Genomic DNA, 20,977 nt, shown 5'->3' with positions numbered 1-20,977 from the left:
AATGTATTTGTGCCAAACTTCGAATTGAGAATAACTTTGAGATTACAAAAAAAAAAAAATGATTAAAAGTAAAGATAAAGAATGTTTTTTTAGTTTATATTTTGATACGTAAATCAGAGATCAGTACAAAAAGAGAAAAAAGTAAGAATTTAGAAATAGAATGAAATGAAATGATAGTACCTAAGTATCTCTATTTATAGGCAAAATGTGAAGACTCTGTGGGACATATTATGATGTGAGCAAATCGACGTATTACTGAGCATGTTAGGTTAATCTAACATAAGATTAACTCAAAAGTTTAAAATACTTTTGATTATCTGGTGATAGTCTTTAATAAAGAAAAAAATTACAATATCCTTTAAATCTAAAAATATCTCTGACAGACCGATTAAGGATATTTAAACTTTATTCAATGCATTTTTTTAAAATTTGATTCAAGTAGATTTATTTATGCCCGAATTAATTTTTTATTTACAATTATTATCATGTGGTGGATATAACTCCTTCCTCTAATTTGGTTTTGTTTTTAGTTAAAAAAAATTTGGGATTAACAGGTGGCAGTGATTAATTAACTAAGAATATCCATATTCATAATCTTATGGGAATCTGTTGAAGTGTGAAACATCTGATTCACCTAACAAACCCTCATCACCCAAAGTAATACAGTCAACTCAACATATGCATTTTTTTTTTCATTTTTGTAATCTGATTAGACGTTTAGTAACCAGATTCATTTTTCTAGCTTTTTAATTCATGCACGGAACAATTGTTTTCCAAATGCATCCAAGAACATATATAACTCTACTAGCTTTTAATTTAATTTTTTTTATCTTCATTAGTCAGGACAAATTTTGACAATATTGAGGATAAGCGATGATATAAGCACAGGAAAACCTTAGTATCGTACAGTTAGTAGTTAAAAGAAATGAAGTACAGCAAGACCAGGGGGGATGTGCTTTGCTTTAACTTTGCTTTTATAGGACTTCAACCAATTCCCCAATGATCGGAAAAAGAAACCCTATCATAGTTATTAATTTTGTTTCGGTAGCAATTGTACCGAGCATTATGTTTCAATTATATTAAAATATAATACACCTAAAAATAATTTTTTATATGAAATTTAATATTAAATAATATCGATTATTTTTATTAATTTTAATTAATTTTGATAGATTAATTTATTTTGATGGATTGTGAATATAAAACATATTTTGTAATTTTTATTTGCCTTTGTTATTTGATTATTTTTAACTTAATCAAAATAAAATTAATTAATAAAATAACTCTTAAAAATTAAATTTCTCTTTTTTTTAATTATAATTTATTTTTTTATATTTTATTTTTTCAAATCAAAGTTTATAAATATTTCAATATCTTTCAAATCAAATTTTTTTATCAACTTTGCTCTTGATAAATACATAGACCATGTCGTACATATTGACTTGGTACTTGTAGGAACCGGCTGCCTATGAAACCAGGAAACCTAAAGGGAATAATATACCAACAAAAATGTTTAATGAACCATAACCTTGAAATCAAAAGGTTCAAAATCCAAACATCCCTTGAAAACAAGGGGAAAAAACAGAAAAAGGGAAAATTTTTTAAGGTTGGCAGTCCAGAACTTGGACTGGAGCACCTCCTCCTACAACTTAAAAAAGGTGAATAGGTCAGCATGAGAATAAAGGATTTGAGCAACCAGCTGTACAAATTGAAATCAAGGTTTGATTCTTCCTCTATACTCTCCTACATTGTCACTGCTTGAATCCATTATAATTGTTAGTCTCTTTGCAGTTTTCATAAAGTCACTGCAATGGCGGCAACATGAAATTGATCATTATGTCATCCAACGCACATCGCATATTTTGCTTATATGAAAGATTTGTAACAAAATGAGATGATAAAAGTATAAAGTAAACGAGTTTTACCTGAATGGTTCACCTCCAATTTTTTTCACTGCACCTGTAGCATCCCGATAGAGTAAATGGCTCAGAGTCTCAGAATTTTCTATACCAAACATTTTTGCCAGCTTTTTGTCCAATCAATCATAAGACCTCAATGATGAAAGGTCAAGAGTACGACATGCGTCCTCCGATTCCATGAGAACTTTACCGTGACCAGTCTCCGAGTTGGGTTCAGTTTCTTGGCGATTATCCTTATACCATGGGAAAACTTCACAAGATGGGCGCCCGGGCAGACCTTGTTCGTGAATTGCAAATCCAGAACCATCAGAAAATTTTGCCTTCTTATCCATATTCCCTCCTGAGGAACTATTTCCAGTAAGAACTGGAGAGACTACATCATCAGAACAGCTGAGAGAGATTTGCTGCTCGGTAAGAATTGTCTGACCAAAAAGTACAAGCTGGGTTGTCTTTGCATCATCAGTTTTCTTTGAATTTTGGGTAGAATGAGCCATGGTTAGCATGCAAGAAACATTCTCGCTCATGCTAGGCTTTTGAACGATTGCACCACCATTGGAGGTCTTATTGGGTGTAGCTGCATGATTAAGCAGCGGGAAACCAACCTGAAAGAGACCTGATTGCAGTTTATTGAAGTGGAGATCCGACAAGGAGAGACCATATTGAGCATGCCTGGCTCCCTGCATGCCAGCAGGAGTGGTTTTGGGTAGACACCAAAAAGGGTTGTTGAGCCTGAGGAGGTTGCCTGAAACTATTGGCAATGGAAGTTGACCATCAAGGGGGAAATCCGGATGCTGTGACAGTCTCAACTTCTTCCTTGGTGGTGAAAAGGGATAAAGATGAATTGCTGGCATGTTTGAAACCAATTCCACCAGCCATGGACTGACACCTTGTACATTGTGAAGCAAATCCGGCTCGTCCCATGTAACCTGCAAGATAAAACTTAAGCAAATAAGAACAAATTGAAGGAAAAAGAAATCAATTTGGCTGGGAAAACAACAAAAGATTCACAACCTAAGAATTACATTAGAAAAGTGATGCAAGATCATATTCCAGGCGTCCCTTCATGGGATTCAAATAATGGAAGTCAATCATGCCACTATAGTACACAATATGATGCTAAATGACTTGCACATGTTTTTGCTCTTCATTTTTTTTTTTTATTTAGAAGAAAATCACTGAGAATACCACCATTGAACATATTCATAAACATTCAACAAAGTCAAAGAACAACTTAATGAAGTTGGCACTAGCAGCAGTTTGTTTGAACATGAAACAATATTTAAATGGCAAGATATTTTTGCATAAATTATACACTCACATTATTACAAGTAATTTAAGCATTAAGGGAGAATTTGTCAACAATTTTACGCATCTTTCAATCCAAACTCATTTAAGAATGCAGTAAGCAAGAAAAAGCCATCATATCTGGTCAATGACATCTTTCAAACCAGTTTAAGGCACAAGATACACAATTATTAACATATCAGACATATATTTCCATATAAATTGGCAATTTATGACCTACTCAATCAGAGAACAGAAGTAACTTATTCCTGAAATAGCCAAAAGTTGCAATTTTAAACCATACTTATAAACAGCATAAGGTTGTGTTCATTGATGCATCAACTGAACATAATGGGGAAACCATACAGAAACACAATTAATAGTGAAGGGAACCAAATTGGTTAAAGTGTTGAATTGGGAAAAGATAAATCAGAAAAATCAAGCAAAAGAGGGAGATTTCTTTGAATTCAAGTATTCAACAAAAAGGAATATACACTTGAAGGATTAGATACAATCTTTCCAAAAGACCAAAAGAAGAGTAAAATTAAGAAAGACGAGAGTACCTGAAGAAGCCTCCAAGGTGAGTCAGGCCAGCGGAGGGGATCAGCCACTCGAACAGAAGATATGGTGCCCATAAACCAGCTAATCCGTGAAGAATCCTCTGTTTCAAAGGCCATTTTAAATCTCATTCCTAAGCACCACGGGACCTGTAGTGCTGCCTTCACTAAAGAGGCCTTCACGCAGAACTCGGGGGTACTCGCCCTGGGGTAGTAAACAACCTCAAACTGTTGCCCATTGGCAGCGAGAGTTGCAGCTTCAATAACTTGTTCAGGCCTAACCTTTCCCTTCCCCATCAAATTACTATTTGAGCTAAGTCTCATCAACTTGTTCCCATCTTCCCTCAGAAATGCCGAAAACCCTCCATATGGCACCATACAATTTCCACCAGCAGCATTCCACCCAGATGAAGACTCATGCCCTCCTCCAATCCCCCTCTTCGCCCTTCGAATACAGACGCAAAGATCCCCATTCTCCGCCCTCAGAAACACAATTGAATCCCCAGCTACAAGCTTCTTATGGTTCACAAAAGTGCTCCATCCCGTAGTCAAAAGATGTCTCCTTGGCGTCCCCCTATATATATGTCTAAATTTCCAGGTCTCTCCATGGACATCCTTAGCAAGAATTGTCTGGACAGGGGGATCAGCAGAGTAATCCAATCTTGGAAATATCTTCTCAGCACAATACCTCGGAACTGAAAAACCCCCACCATTGTTTGCATCTGACCGAGTCAATATCTTAGCAAAAGAAGCCAGCTTTTCCTGTGTTTCATTCCCAAGAATGCCTCCAATTCCATCATCTTCAAAATCAGGCTCATTATTACCAACCGGGATCAGCCTAATTTTTGCGAAAACCTCATCGGTCTCAGGATCTGCCATGAACTTAACAGCAGCAACTCTGCAGAGTATAGAGGCAGGTATTCGAGGGCAGTTCCTGAAATCAACTGGGCCACAAGCGTGCTCAGAATGGCCTTGAGGAAAGTAAAGGACTTTGGTGTTAACTGAAGGCATCTGAACCATTCCTCCAGCACAGGCATGCCATAGCTGAGAACTCAAGCACTTCTCCATCTCCTTCAGTTTCTCGTTTGAGTCCATAAATGTAATCATCTCAATCTCCGTTTCCTCTTCTCTCTAAGTGAGTGCTGTAAACAGGAAACAAACTTATTCATGAAATTCAACCAAAAAAAAAAAAAAAGGAATCAGAAATTATATTATTGAATTGTTATTGTTACCTTGAAAAGCATGTATGATCAAGGAACACTGCAATGAAGAATCTTTTTGCCACAAAATATCCAGTGAGGATCTTCTTTGGTCCTCACCAGAAAGAGAATCCAAAACAAAACCTTGTAATTTCACAGAATCTCAACATTGTGTTATCAATAAAAGAAGCCAACCTCAGAATCCGAAAAGCTCCATTTTTTTTTCTCTCAATACAGCTTAAGGCTTCGTCACTAAATAACATTCAGAGCCATCTCCCCCAGCCCATCCAAAACTCTATTGTTGTCCAATTCAAACAGCTTTGTTGCCACTCTTTTAACAGCTTTGAACACCAAAATCTGCCACTAGGAAACACTATAACTGAACCCAAAAAAAAAAAAAGTTTTTTTTTTGTTTGTTTTTTGTTAAAAAAATAAGAGATTAATTCAATTTATCTCCACATGGGAAAAAACCACTGTTCAATTCACCAACAAAACTTTCCACTTCCAAAATTAAGATCCACAAAACAAGAAAAACCCAGAAACTAAAACACACACAAAAAAAGTTTTCTGCTATTCTTCCACTCTCTTTGAACCCATAAAAGAATCCAAAACTCTCACCAACTAACTACACACAAAGTCTCTGTAATCAAAACCTCCTCCAAATTCTCCTCCCCTAAAGCCCCAAAGCGGATAAGTAGGAACAAAAAAAAAGGTGATGAATCTTCTCTGGGAGTTTTCATTTCAAAGATTCAAGTGGCCGATACAAAAGCAGATAAAGAAGTCATTAGCACACAAAGCAGAAAGAGAGAGAAAAAAAAATGATGAGAGCAGCCTTTTGGATCATGCAATAGTCCAAAAAGAAATACACTGAAAGAACAGAACACACTTTTAACGCCTAAAATTATTAAAAACAATGAAAACCCAAAAACAAAAATTATCAATTTGTCCATTACTCCCCGACCCTATAATTATGTGCATTATAATACTATTATTAGTTTTTTTTTTCTTTTTTTACAAATAACTGTAAAAATTAAAAAACAGATGTGTACATTTTATTTTTTTCTTAGGATCTGAAGGAACTCTGTATGTATCTTATGTAGCCAGCAAAATAACAAAGATGTTCAAGGAAACTATCAATATTTCATTTTTATTTATTATTATGAGTCATATTGTTTAATAGTTCTCATTAAAATATTGGTTCACTAATTCTCCTATATGAATAAACAAACAGATAATATTGTTTGCTTCAGTTTTCCTTTTCCTTGTGAATAATAAATGATGTTTGGGGGAGTAAATTGAAGTCTAAAAGCACGGCAATCTTTAACCAATAACAAAACAAGTTAGCCATGGTTGATGGGTGTTTCGAAGTTTTCTAGTCAACTAGAGTTTGAGTGTACCTTTTTTTTGGTTAACCTCAAATTTGTTTTCACTTTGTGTTGGGATTGAGGATATTGTTCTCTTTTTCTAACTCTCTCCTGCCGCCAGTGGTTGCATGCTGTTCTCTTAATGCAAGTAAAGCTTTAACATTTTGTATTAGTGAAATGGTTAAAATTATTCCAAATATATTTGTTAACTTCATTTTTTAACAATCATTTAATCTATTAAGGTCAATGTTTGGTACATAAGATGACAATCAGTATATATCATATTTGCTTTTTATATATAAAAAAATATTGAATTATAAGATGAATTAATCATATATTATTCTTTTGACATAAGATAATTCAATCCTCTTAAAATTAAAAAAAAATTATTTTTAATTTATAATATTAAAATTATTTTATCTTAATTTTTGTACAAATCAAATGCAAGATAAAATTATATTATATTATTTTATTTTATTTATAATATCATATTATCCTATTTTATCATAATTTTCTGCATCAAACATATCATAACAATCACAATCACAATTACCATACCCAAAAGGATTAGCTAAGTTGATAAGCAAAGAGGTTTCATTTTCTTGTTAATTGCGGTTTGATTTTTGTGAGAATCATTTGAAGAGTAAAATCTTGAATATATCAAAATTGATGTCGATGTGAGGAGTACTATGCCATTAAAATCCTCCAAGAAACAATTTAATCCAAGCAAAACTTGAAATAAATACAATTAATATGTGCAATATTATTATGTGTTAACAAAGATAAAAAAATTCATTAATTGAGTAGAAAATAAACTTCAGTGAAGTTTAGAAACTTCACCAAAAGTAAAACCAAAAAACTTGTGTTGGGTATTTTGCCACTTTGAAAACAAAAAGAAAATCATACTCTCCCACGCACTGTTTATAGCACCTGAAGTTTGCAGCTGACAGAAACTTGTTTCCCAACAAGGCAAATCACAGGAATATGGTAGGAGAAATAGTAAGGAGACTTTCCACTTTGATGAACTTCAAAGTTTAACCAGATTTGGGAAAGAATTGAGTGAAGTATAAGTTTAAAAGCAATTGAGTTTTACCCAAAATTTCATGGCTTTATATCTTGAAATTTAATATTTCAATCAAACAAAAAAACAGGAGGAATTGAAGAGGGGAAGGAAATGTGAAAATGATGTATGGTAGCATTAGGTACATTGCTGCTTTCTTCTTATGCTCAGAAAAATGCAGCAAAAAATTTTGAACGTGGAAACTACTATTGCTGAACAGATTAATTAGGGCTATTTCTGAGTAGTTCTGACCCTTCATTCATTTTTTTCCAGCAGCATATATGTCTAACCATAACTTGGAAGTTACAAGCCTGTTAGGTAAGAAGTGAAAATAGTTCTTAATACGCAGAAGCAGCAAAAAAAAAATTCACTGTACTTGGAAAACCTAGTTTGGTAATTTCCAAAACCTGATGAGTTTAAATCAGGTTAGTTTCTGTTATAAACACAATAGATATAGACAGCTCAGTGGCCTAAAACTCTTCAATAATGTACACTATTAAGGGCTTCAGGCTAAGGCTGGGCTTATCCTTTTATCCTTCTGCTAACCCTAAAATTGCCAAGCTGACCTACAAAAATAGGTTTTGAAGTTCAGGGATCAAGGCTGAATGGTAATCTGCTCCTTTTTATTGGGTTGGTTTGGAACAATGAGGGGACCTTGAAAAACCAGCGCTAATATCAATAACAAAATTTCAGATTGCTGAGTCCCATAATTACTTATTTTCTTTTGTTACATTTCCTGCAAGTTGCTGCTTAAAGGAGGGAAGGCAGGCTTAGACCTAACAACATCACCCTGTTTGTACCATGCAACTGATAATAAAGTCATAAACAGGCTGGGGCTCTAGCACTTGTACTTGAATATGTTGCCTCCATTAAAGTTTGAAATGACCACATTGGGGTGGTCATTGAGTTAAGGTCACAAATCAACCAAAAAATTTATTGCAAAACGGCAGAAAATTGATGAACAAGTGACCCTGCAATCAAATTTGAAAAAAACCCTCCCTTTTTTCTTCATGGATAATCAGTGAAATCAAGTTTAAGAAAGATTCCTTCTTACAGTACTACATCTGTTAAGAACTTAAATGGCTGACATTTGACAATACAAGACAAGAAATTCCTGGGAGATGAATTCCTGAGCAGTATATCTTGTCAGTAATTATTCAAAAACTTTGACCGACAGATTCAAAGATTAATGATCACTTATTTTCCTAGAGGCATGACAGTTTAGCACCAAGTTGTCATATAGGGTATATATATTTGTGCTCCTACAGCCTGCAAGCGTTCGAATCATAATTCAATTCAAGCTAGCCTTTTGTGTTGACAATTAATCGTTTAAACTCACATCTGCTGGCTTGTTCATCCAACAACGCATCACTCCCAGCTGAAACTTAAGACTTTTAATCCTCATTATTTTTTGAAATAAAGTCTGGAAAACACATAGAAAATGTCTAACCCTCTGAGTAAAGGATGCTTCAGGCTGATGTGTATCCTTCTGCCACTATATATATATATATATATATATATATGAAAGAAATGATGTTAAAAACATAAATCAACCTATAGTCCCATTGGTAAAAAAAAATCTCTTGTTTCCTGTCAATTGAGACCAAAGAAACCCCATTTTGAAAATGCTAGATATAGAAACATTAATTACTAATCCCTTCTACTGTAAACTAGGGGCCATAAATATTGAGCATTATTTGTTTGTGCAAAGGACAAAGAAAAGACCCATTAACCAGAACATCAGCTGCATTAGGACCCCCCACCCTTTTTGTGGAGATGAAAAACCAAAAAAATGAGAGTGGTTGGTTGGAAAGAAAAAACAACAAACCAAACGTGACACTGAACCCATCTTCCCTAACATCATCACTAGAACTCAAAAGCCATATATCATCAATTAAAATCCAATGTGGCCCACCATGGCCTTCGTCCACCTTCGACCTCATTTACTTCAGACATCGTCCATGCATGCGCACTACAATTTCCCCCTCCCAAGCCTGCTAACCCACCAGCATTATGGGTCACAAATAACGACTAAACATATATTTTTTTTATCTTCTTTTCTAAACCAAAATCCTTATTTTTATATGAAGAAAATTTCAAGTTATTTTGTACAGGTTCATAAATTTGAAGTTAGGTCACTAACACAAAAAATATATCCATCAATTGAAATAGTTTTGTTGATATTATTAGTTTTTGGATTATTATAATTTAAAACATGACATGACGCTACTTTAATATCTATCATGTTGTTTAATTTAGATTTGACAATTCGTATTTTATATAATATTTATTTTGTGTCAAATATATATAAAATACAAAATTATTATGTTATAATTCCTGTCTAGTATACCAATAAATTTTTTATTTTTCCAAACTTACGTATAAATTTAAAAATTTTAAATCATATTATTTTTATAATTTTTTTATATCGTATCATTTTTTCATATTTAAAATTATTAGATGGAGTCTAACTTCGATCATAAATATGTTATGGCATGTTGAACAAGATCAGGATAAGATAATTGAAGGTAGTAGGGTTAGGAAATATAAACATGAAGATAAATTTCAAGAGTTGACAATCACATAATTTAGGTGTCCAAACTCCAAAGGAAATAATATCATTGAATTGATTTCCCATATGAATTTGAGTCATTTGTGCCTTGATAAATAAAGGAAAATAATTGAAGTGAAAGCATTTAATTACCGAAAAGGAAAATTGCCATTAACCACCTACCAAACTCTTCATTTCCCTCTTCGTGATATTGTTATATTACATGTCACCCAGTACAGTTAGTAATATAAGAGTTTCCTTTCGTTATCGGGTTCTATCTTTATGAAAAGTATTTTAAAAGTAGAATCTTAAATACACAAGATCACTCATTTTATCATCCGACATAACTCAATCGTAATTAATTTTGAAGTTTGAGTACGAATTAGATCGATTTAATAATTAAGATTAAATTTATTTACCGTCTTAGAATATTTCATGTGGGTTTAAGATTGATTCAATTTCATTATCAGGTTAATTGTTTAGGCCTAAGTTTTATATTAAAGTCCAAATTTTGTGTTAAAACCTAGATTTCGTATTAAAACCCGAATTTCGTCCAAATTCTGTATTAAATTTCAGATTCAATTTTGATGAAGGACTAAATTAAAATAAATACAATAATTAAAAATTAAGCAATTAAACAATTAAAATATTAAAATATTAAAAAAAAAAAAAGATGGGAAAGGCTGAGGGGCGGCTGCCATGGCAGTAGCCTTCCCCAACTTTTCCCTTCCCCCAGGCCACTCTCCCTAATTTGCCTCAACAATTTCAACTCTTGTAATTTGCCTTATTGATTTTACCCCATGTATCTACAACAGCAACTGATGAAAAAGCAACACTGCAAATAGTCAACTTTCTTCTGTTTCAAAACTTTAACCTGGACCTTCCTTAAGATGTAGGATTGCAAAATCCAAGTGCAGCAAACTAATGTTGGAAGAAAAATCTAAAGTTCTCAATTACTCTTTTCGAAAGGATTTAATTTCCAGACAGAGACAGAAAAAAAGAGGATATGGGATTTTCAATAAAATCTCAAATGAATTCATGCTGAAGAAAAAAGACACCAAGAGACCAAAAAAAAAATCTAGAAGTCTAAAACCAGAACAAGACCAAAGACTCGTCCGACCCTAGCCCCTTTGATAGACCCACACGGTCACCAGTCCTAGCTCCAACCCCAGACCACCCTAAGTCCTCCAACCTCCACCCAGCCTTGGCCCCGACGCCAACCTCACATACCTAGTACTTCGCCCAGCCCCAGTACCTGGCCTTCATACTCTACGCTCTCACCCAGTCCTAACCCACACCCTTATACGACCTTGTCCCAAGTGATAGCCTCCACACACCCCATTACCACAATCACTCCCCACCTAGTACACTTAACCGCACCTTCGCCAACACATCCTACCTAACACCTACGCCACAGCCACCCTCACTCTGTCACCCATAGCCCACATCAGCACCACAACGACCCTTAGATTATTGAAAAACCAAACAACCAAAAATCACTCCAAAAAAAAAATTTACCTAATAGTTGAAAATTAAAAAGACAAAAAACAATCATAGTTTTTGAGCGAGGACCTAGCATTGGAGAACAAAAAAATAAAAAAATAAAAAATTCTTTTGACCGAATACTTTGAAGATCGATTTAGTAGATTAGAAGGAGTTTTGAAAAAAAAAAAAGCTTGGATTTAGAATCAAGAAGCCAAAAGGTCTTTTCGTGTTTTTGAAAGTTTTCCAACACCGACTAAGCTGTCGGCAATGACAAGAGCTGCAGTCGACGCGACGACAGCATTCGAGTCTGGACCATGCGGAGGTGTTGAGGTTGTTTTTTTTTGTTGGAAAGATTCTTTGAATTTTTTTTCTTAAGAAGAAATGGAAATGAATTAAAAACAAGTTTGATTTTTTATAGCTAAAAAATAAAAAAGAATCAAAACTCGATTTGTGCATAACCAGTGACCCAACTTATGGTCTTTGCAACGAATCTGGTGACCCACTTTAACCACAACCCTCAATCGATCCAACTGAGTGAACCTGAATTGGTTCATATTGATTAGAACTAAAAAAAAACCTCTGAACCGACCCAAACCGTTTATGGACCATTAACCAACGTTGACCGGTCGATTTTTGGTTTTTTTTTTTTTAATTATTTAAGTTAGTTATTAATGCATTCTTATATTTTAAATACATAGAATAAATGCATATATTTTAGAAAATGAGAAATTTAATGTCTAAAAATTAATAAATTAAAGAAAATGTGAATGAAAAATATAAAAAAGTAAAAAATAAAAATGAATGACAAAATAATAATAATAATAATAACTGAAAATATTTGATAATGAGATATTAAATAAGTCCGAGTAATAAATTTTTAAAAACACTAAGTGAGAATTTTTTAAAAAATATTATCAAAGTAATTGAGTATTTAGAAAAATATTTAATACAAATATTATTTATTTATTTAGTTAATTTTCCTAAGAAAAATATATAATTTAATAATAATTCAAAAACAAATGAATGAATAAATAAAAAATGAGATGATAAAGAGTAAAAATAATTTTTTTTTAGTAACAAGATTAATGTAATGGCATAAATTTTATTTGTGATGATTAATCATTTTTGTTTTCAAAAAATATAAATAAATTTAAAAATAAAATTAAAGTTAGAACAAAATAAAAATAATAATAATAATAATAATAAGATGATGAAGGAAACAAAATAAAAATCTCTGAGAATGAGATCCTAAAAGCGTTTGAGTAAAATTTTTTAAATAATTTCTAGGTAAGAACATTATTTTTAAACACCACCAAAATATTGGGATAACTGAAAAATTTTAGATAAAATATATTTTTTTGCCACGTCTCTTAAAAAGATAATAATAATAATAATAATAATATAAAATTAATAATATTGATGATGAATCAATTAGATGAGTAAAACAAAATAAGTAATAAAAAAAATATAACATAAGAAAAAATAAACGAGGTGACTGAAAATTATTGCATGCATATCATATGTTGTCATTTGCATTTCAATTAATAATTTCGGAAGTAACATGAATTTTTGACAAAAAGATTTTTGAGAAATCTAAGTAGTGATTCTTAAAAAATGCCTAAGTGATAATATTTTTTAAAACTATTGCCAAAGTATTTGAGTATTTAGAACAATTTTCAAGAAAAAAATTCTCATTTACTTTTCCTCATGAAAAAACGTTTTTATACAATGCAATAATGTTATAAATAAATCCATATGCATCATATTTCCTTCATACACACCAACTTTAAAAACTAAATGAAATCTCTTATGATGAGATCTTAAAGAAGTTCGAATAGTGATTTTTTAGGAATATCTAGGTGATAAAATTTATCTAAAATACCACCAATATACTGAAATATTTAGTATAATTTTCAATAAAGATTTCTTTTCCTTTTAAACAAATCGAATAAGAAAATTTTTTTAATCAAATCATAGGTAACATATATTATGCTATAAATTTTGATTTTAAAAATAGATACGAATTACTGAGGATAGGATTCTTAATAAATCCAAATAGCGATTTTTAAGAAATCATTAAGTGAGAAAGCTCATATTAATATTACTAGATTATTGAAATATTATTATAAATTTTTGAATATGCAAGATTCTTATATATTTTTCAAACAAACAACTGAAAAATGAAAATAAATTTTTTATTACAATAAACACATAATTAATTGGTATTGTTTTTACAAGCACTATAAGGGTGCTAATCATTTTTTACGTATAACCAACTCTCAAGTCCAACTTATTTTCGCAAATCTAAAAATTATCTTTTAATAAATTTTAATTAATTTTAAAATTTTATTAAAAATATAAGTTTTAATAAGTGACTAATCACACATAATCAAAAAATATTTATGACGAGTCCATTTTTTTTTTTTTAAATTCATCTAGTGGCCTAAAACCATTACAACAATCAATGTAGAAAAATGTATTTTTAAAATCTTTTAAGATCGTCTAAATAGGAGATTAAATAATCAGCAATGGCAAAATACTTTTTATTCTTTTATCATTGAGCAAAAGATTTCTAATTTGTACCATAGCCTTCAAATGTAATTTTGCATAGCTTTGCGACAAAAGAAGTTGAATTAAATTTTCTTGCTTTTCAATAACTGAAAAAAAAAAAAAAAAAACATAGAAATAATACTGTCATCAACCATGGATAAGATTCCACTATTTTTTTATTTTTTTCTCTTTTATTTTATATCTATAGATCTAGCAACCTTTCTTTGAAAATTACAAAACAAATAAAAATTTTTGTTTTTTTTAATGAAAGATATGCACAAAGAAAATAAATAATTGTTGACAAAAAAAAAACATATTTCTAAACTAAATTTTCTCAACATACTCATTAAAGTTTTAAAAAGGAAACAAACAAATTGAAGTTGCATGTGAAACATTTTATTCAAATTTCAAATGAATAAAATAGGTATTTTTTTAATTAATTGAAGCAACCAAGAGGTTGTTGTACCAAGTCAAATTTCCCTAAACAGATTGAGGCTACTTTGTCATGCCAATTCATAAGAACCTAAGAAAGAAAACTATACTTTCAAATTTCTATTCCATAATAAATTTTCAACTTGTATATATGCTTTTGTCTTTTGCATTTTTTAGTTAAAAATGAATGAAAAAAAATAAAAAATAACAAAAACTTTTATTAATCCAAAAATTAATTAGTCTTTTTTATTTTTATTAAATAATTTTAAAATTAGTTTCCATTTTTTCTCTTATTATTGATTTTTCTTTCTTCTCCATAGTTTCTTAAATTTTAATTATCAATGCAGTTCTCGTATATAAAAATCTCAAATAGTATAAACCTTTTTGTATAAAAAGTCATAATTTAAAAATAAAAAATTATATATTAAATTTTAAAATTTAAATCTATTAAACATTATCTCAAAATTAATTGAACAAATCAAATTAACTACACCCCAATTAATATAGACTTTAAAAACTTTGCTTAATACCATTGTCATCCCAGAACTAAGTGGCATAGTTGTTAATTTCGTTTTGATACCAATCATAATGACTAATACACTTAAGTTATACCAAAAGTACGATACATGTAAGGATAATTTTTCATACAAAATTTGGTATTGGGCAATGCATTTTTTTTTGTTAATTTTAATCTATTTTGATGAATTTCGATATAATAACATATTTCGGATAGTACGTGAATGTAAAATATAATTTTTAATTTTTAATTTATTTTTTGTTATTTAACTATTTTTAATCTAATAAAAATAAAATTAATTGTAATTCTAAAAATTGAGTTTCTTGATTTTAACTTATTTTTTTATACTTTTATTTTTCCAAAACAAAGTTTATGATTTTATATTTTATTTTTTCAAATCAAAGTTTTTAGGTATTTTAATTTTTTCAAGAAAATAATTATACTCATTCTATAAAATTTAACAATCATAAAGTTTTAATTAATCTTTTTCATCTCTTTATTTTTATCGTAATGTTTATATTAAAAAATACTTATTTAAATATTATATGATCAAATTAAGTGTATAAAAATATCATAAAAAATTATGATATTATTTTTTATGTTTTTAAACTTATTTATTTGATTTGAATATATTACATATTTATTTTATAATTTATTAATAATATTATAATATATAAGTTTATAAATATATTTATATTAAATCAAAAATTTTGAAATAATATATCAAAACAATTTATAATGATATATACTATATTTTTTTTAAATATTAACAAACTTGTTAGGTGATCCCGTTGAACTTTAATTAATTAATTAATTAATTAATTTCAACAGGTAATGTTGTTCAACAAATTCTCGTCCCTAACCAATAAAATTTTGCCCAGACAATATTAATTAGCCCAACATGTCATGATTTGAATAAAAAAAATCTAATCATAGGTTCATTAATTACTCAGTTCCCGACGTGGCGAAATCTGATTGGTTGATGGGTTTGATATTGTGTAAACGGGATTTCATGTGAATATCTATCTGGCACACGCGAACTTGACAGCTACAAGACAACAAAAGAGAGAAGAATGTGGGCTTTGGATGTTGACAAGTGACAACGCCATGTGTGTCTGATTCTGACTAAAGAATATCACACGTGTCAGTTTCTGGTTACTGATGACGTACTTTTGGTTGTCACTATGACATGACCCCACTATTGACAGCCTCCCAAATCTCTGTTATCTTGTTTTATTTTATTTTATTTATTTATTTATTTTCTTTTTCTTTTGTCTTTCGTTATAAGAAATTTTGATAAATGATTACAGAGGAAAATCAATAAAAACTTTGATTTTTATTTTTATTTTTATTTTTAATGGTCCAAAAGTTTTTTTATAATGATAAATTATTTTTTTAATTTAAAATATGAAATAATAATATGATAAAAATTTTTAAATATAAATTATATTATTTAAAAATTTAAAATGTAAATTATTATTTTATTTTTTAAAATATTAATTTATATATTTTCTTATAATTTAAATACCAAAATTATAATTAATTCTTCAGGTTTTAATATTAAAAATACTTTTTAATAATACAATAAAAAACAACCTATTAATTCTATTAATTCTATTCCGTCCATCCATTTGTTCTTTTAAAAAATAAGGTAAAAATTAAAAATAATAAACTTAATAATAAATTTATGATTGAAAATAATGAGAAATACGACAGGCCAAGAGGTGGCTGCAAATTATTTTTTTTTTCAAAAAGGAATGGACAAGGATTTTCTTTTCATAATTCAAACAGGCGGCTTTATTATTATTATTTTTTGTCTAGTTTTTCACCAATGTGATCCATTTCTTACTAAAAATTGTTTTTTAAATATTTAAGCTTCTCTACCTTTGAAAGTTAAAGGCATTTGAGTCCATTTCTTTTCTTCTCCATGACTCATGAGTTATTGCTTATTAGTCAATTATTGACTTCTTTTTATTTATTTCCATGAGTTTTTAAAACGAAAATTAATTTATATTAAAATTCCTTTTAACATGATTGAGACTACAAAAAAAATATATATTCCAACGAACTAAAACGAAAAATTTTTTGAATCAAAATTTAATTTAATTAATTTATATAATTATTTTTAAAATGATATATAATATATTTATATTAAATATAGATACTTGCAACCCTTTATTCTATCATCAGATTGCACCATTGTTGCACACATAATAATCCTTGTGTTTTCTTTTCTTGGTACATGTTATCGTATTTAAAAACATAAAATAAATTTTGTTAAAGAAATTTGTATTTGCATTTCATCAATTAGATGTACCATGGTGTGAACAACAAAAATCATATATTACTTGGTCTTTATATATGAAATTGTGAGAAAATTCAAATGGTTTTGGAATTTTGTGAGGGATTTATTTTTAATTTTGTTACATGTCAAGAGTGCTAAATGCAGGTTGAAAACTGACAGATATGATAAAAATGATGAAGACAATGAATCAACTGAATGAATCCAAAGTATGAGAAAATGAAGGAGATCAGAGTCAAGTGCTAACTCCTGAGGAAGCCAACTGGAAATGCTTCCATATATTTCTGCAATTCTTTGCTTTAGACTCGCTTTAACTTACTATTTTTGTCTTTTTTTTTTTTGGATGTCTTTCAAGAACCAATTCTTTCACTTTGAGAAGGATTTTTCATTCATTCTCTGTCTTGTTTTCTTTGGCTATCGTTTTAAGTAATTCATAGTTTCAAGGTTGTCCATTTTAAAACTACTTTAAATAAATAAAATGGCATTCTTGAGGCTAGGTTCTAAGTCTGAAGCATTTCACCGTGAAGGTCACTCTTGGTAAGCATTTTTCGTTTACATGGGATGGGAAAATTGGGATGTATTATATGTTATTTTGTATTCAGACGACGAGTGTAAGATTCTGGTATGTGTCCTATACAAGTAATTTTTAAGTTTTTTCATATACCATATCCCGGCATATGTGTTGGATACGGATACTTAAAAAATATAAAAGAAAGGAGCAACAAACAATGCGCTAGTTTTATGAAATTTACGTGCTCTAAGATCTCTGACTTTTGGTGAATTACAAAGGAATGTGTTTGAATCAATATAAAATGTTATGAAACACTTTAAGTTAATTCCGAATTGTTGAACACTTTTAAAGGCAGTTAGCCCCACAATCTGCTTAATTGTTTTTTACTTGGCATAATTAATTTCTGCGATAAAATGGTATATTGCAACTCTCTTGAGGTTCTGCTTCTACCTGAAAAGAAAATTGGAGTTTTAATGATGCAAGAAGTCCTGGACAAATGTTGGTCTGTATCAGACATGTTTTTGTTGCATTTTCTATTACTAGAATGATGGTATGATCCACAAGCTTTTTTTGTTACGGTGGTAGAGAATTTGTGCCTAATCATCTGGAGAAGTAGTTGATATAAATGAGCTTCTGAGCTGCAGAAATGGTGAATAAGCTAAACAACCATTCTACTTGTTCTTGTTGATATAATCAGTCTAAAAGAAGAATGCGATGATAAAGTGTGTAATATTGTTGGATTCTGATTTACCGCAAACTCGAGATTCATGGATCTCAACTATTGTTCTTGATTAATTCCATTTCAGGATCTGCACATCTGGACTTCCAAGCGATGTTAGCATTAACATTGGAGAAATGTCTTTCCATCTCCACAAGGTGTGTTATTTAATTTATATTTAGTCTTTGAAATGGCAGGCTTTTGAGTTTTGGTATCTGTTGCAGTTTCCATTGCTTTCAAGAAGTGGGCTACTAGAGAAGCTTATTGAAGAGTGTTGTAGTGGGGATGGATCAAGTTTTAGTTTGAGACTTAATGATATACCTGGTGGAGCCAAAGCCTTTGAGCTTGTGTCCAAATTCTGCTATGGTGTTAAAATAGAACTCACAGCACAAAATGTAGTCAGCATTAGATGTGCAGCAGTGTTCCTACAAATGACTGATGATTATGGAGAAGGAAATCTTATAACGCAGACAGAGTCTTTCCTTAATGAAGTACTCGGCAATTGGGCTGATTCAATTAGAGCTCTTGACGCATGTGAAGAAGTTCTGCCATATGCTGAAGAGCTTCACATTGTCTCAAGGTGCATTGATTCCTTGGCCACGAAGGCTTGTGCAGACCCAAGTTTATTTAGCTGGCCTTTGCCAGGGCGAGATACCAAGCAAAGTCCTGAAAATACAGGCTTATGGAATGGAATATCAACTGCAACCAAGACACAACCTACAGGCGAAGATTGGTGGTATGAAGATGTATCATTCCTTAGTTTACCACTGTATAAAAGATTGATTTTAGCAATTGAATCAAGAGGCATGAGGCCTAAGAGCATTGCGGCATCGGTGGCACACTATGCTAGGAGATATCTCCCCTTGATGAATAGACAATCAAGCTTCAATGATGCAATCCCTGGAACAAATATTTCAAACCCTTCTGAAGCAGATCAAAGGGCTCTCTTGGAAGAGATTGTAGGGTTACTTCCTAACAAGAAGGGAGTCACATCCTCCAAGTTCCTGATTAGACTCCTTCGTACAGCTATGGTATTGCATGCAAGTCCATCATGCAGAGAAAATTTGGAAAAGAGGGTGGGAACCCAGTTGGATCAAGCTTCACTTGTGGACTTGCTCATACCGAATATGGGTTACTCAGAGACACTTTACGATATTGACTGTGTTCAGAGGATTCTTGATCATTTCATGATAGTAGAGCACGCTGCAGCTGTAGCAACTCCTCCTTGCATAGTTGAGGAGGGGCATTTAGCGAATGGATCCGATTCATTGACACCAATGACAATGGTGGCCAGTCTGATTGATGGATTTTTAGCAGAAGTGGCATCAGATGTTAATTTCAAGCTTCCCAAGTTTGAGACTCTTGCTGCCACCATCCCTGATTATGCAAGACCACTTGATGATGGCCTCTATCATGCAATTGATGTGTACTTGAAGGTACTATTATCTCAAATTCATGGCTTATTTCTATGTTAATTCTGCTTTGAAATTCTTAATAATTTTGGACCCGGATTCCTTTTATATGTTATTAGGTCTTAATCATGAACCATTTAATTACTTATCCAACCAAAACAAAAGTAAAAAGGGTTCTAATCACTGAATATTTATATATTTCACATTTGCAGGCACATTCTTGGATTACGGACGTTGAAAGAGAGCAAATCTGCAGACTAATGAACTGTCAAAAGCTCTCATTGGAAGCTAGCTCACATGCAGCCCAGAATGAGAGGCTGCCTCTTCGAGTAATCATACAAGTCCTCTTCTTTGAACAACTACGACTTCGTACCTCAATTTCTGGTTGGTTCTTTGACAATATTGAAAACTCACAAAATCCTAGTGGAAACCTTGGACTCCTTAAAAATAAAGGGTCTCATCCAATAGACTCTGCACAACATCGTGCTACAGGTGGCGAGGATGATGTGAAGCATCGAGTTTCTGAGCTTGAAAAGGATTGTTTGAGTATGAAAGAGGAGCTCCAGAAACTAGCAAAGACAAAGAGAAGTTGGAGGAATTTCACCAGAAGGTTAGGTTTCAATAAGAAGTCACATTCTTGCTGTTCAAAAGGATCAAAAGGATCAAAGCCTTCCAATCTAAGAGCACCCCCATCATCTGTTGACAAACAACAAAACTATGAAAATATTGAGAACTTTGAAGGTCAATTAACAGGAAACTAGTTTTTCCCGGTATTTTTAGCATGTTACCTTTTGATTCTTTTGTCTGTGGATTAAATATTTTATGTATTACTTACAAATTTGATTGTAATTCGATTCATTTATTATACTTAAACTCATAGAGAATTTTGCACGGGTACTGCCTAAACTCTAGCTCATGGACCATTCATTCTACTTAGTTATAAACCTCCAAATGTTGAGTACTGAGTAGGCTGCAATATTCTTGGCATGGCCTTGTCCTTTTGGACCATTTCTTACTCTTCCTTAGACCCTAAAATATGTAATAATGTCAGACAAGATAAAGATCAATGAGTAAGTTCATGTGCTTTTGCTTTGAAAAACAAAGATCTCCAAGAAC

General features: G+C 31.1%; 2 protein-coding genes across 2 annotated transcripts; one reads left to right on the top strand and one right to left on the bottom strand.

Moving 5' to 3' along the window:
* Positions 1-1,480: 1,480 nt before the first annotated feature.
* LOC111296543 (auxin response factor 18-like) lies at positions 1,481-5,903 on the bottom strand. Its single transcript, XM_089741394.1, has 4 exons — positions 4,993-5,903; positions 3,767-4,902; positions 1,926-2,845; positions 1,481-1,805 (listed from the first exon to the last, which is right to left on the bottom strand). The coding sequence occupies exons 2-3, from the start codon at positions 4,865-4,867 to the stop codon at positions 2,039-2,041; spliced, it is 1,908 nt and encodes a 635-aa protein (XP_089597520.1). The 5' UTR covers positions 4,868-4,902; positions 4,993-5,903; the 3' UTR covers positions 1,481-1,805; positions 1,926-2,038.
* An 11,795-nt stretch (positions 5,904-17,698) lies between these two features.
* LOC111296429 (BTB/POZ domain-containing protein At5g03250-like) lies at positions 17,699-20,622 on the top strand. The gene is made up of 4 exons (XM_022890729.2): positions 17,699-17,757; positions 18,538-18,607; positions 18,674-19,885; positions 20,074-20,622. Exons 1-4 carry the CDS (start codon positions 17,699-17,701, stop codon positions 20,620-20,622), a joined length of 1,890 nt encoding a protein of 629 aa, XP_022746464.2.
* Positions 20,623-20,977: the final 355 nt, after the last annotated feature.

The sequence above is a fragment of the Durio zibethinus genome, chromosome 12 (assembly GCF_047325235.1).
Source record: "Durio zibethinus cultivar Kanyao isolate XHJ-2024 chromosome 12, ASM4732523v1, whole genome shotgun sequence".
In the NCBI taxonomy this organism is placed as follows: Eukaryota; Viridiplantae; Streptophyta; class Magnoliopsida; order Malvales; family Malvaceae; genus Durio; species Durio zibethinus.
This window is presented reverse-complemented; position numbering and strand designations above follow the sequence as displayed.

What these genes read in the sequence shown, in the direction of transcription:
- LOC111296429 (XM_022890729.2), top strand. Translation starts at nt 17,699, where the DNA reads ATGGCATTCTTGAGGCTAGGTTCTAAGTCTGAAGCATTTCACCGTGAA. An exon ending in TGTCTTTCCATCTCCACAAG is followed by an intron (nt 18,608 to 18,673) that starts GTGTGTTATTTA and finishes TATCTGTTGCAG; the next exon opens with TTTCCATTGCTTTCAAGAAG. An exon ending in CAATTGATGTGTACTTGAAG is followed by an intron (nt 19,886 to 20,073) that starts GTACTATTATCT and finishes TCACATTTGCAG; the next exon opens with GCACATTCTTGGATTACGGA.
- LOC111296543 (XM_089741394.1), bottom strand. Translation starts at nt 4,867, where the DNA reads ATGATTACATTTATGGACTCAAACGAGAAACTGAAGGAGATGGAGAAG. An exon ending in CACCTTGGAGGCTTCTTCAG is followed by an intron (nt 2,846 to 3,766) that starts GTACTCTCGTCT and finishes TTTATCTTGCAG; the next exon opens with GTTACATGGGACGAGCCGGA.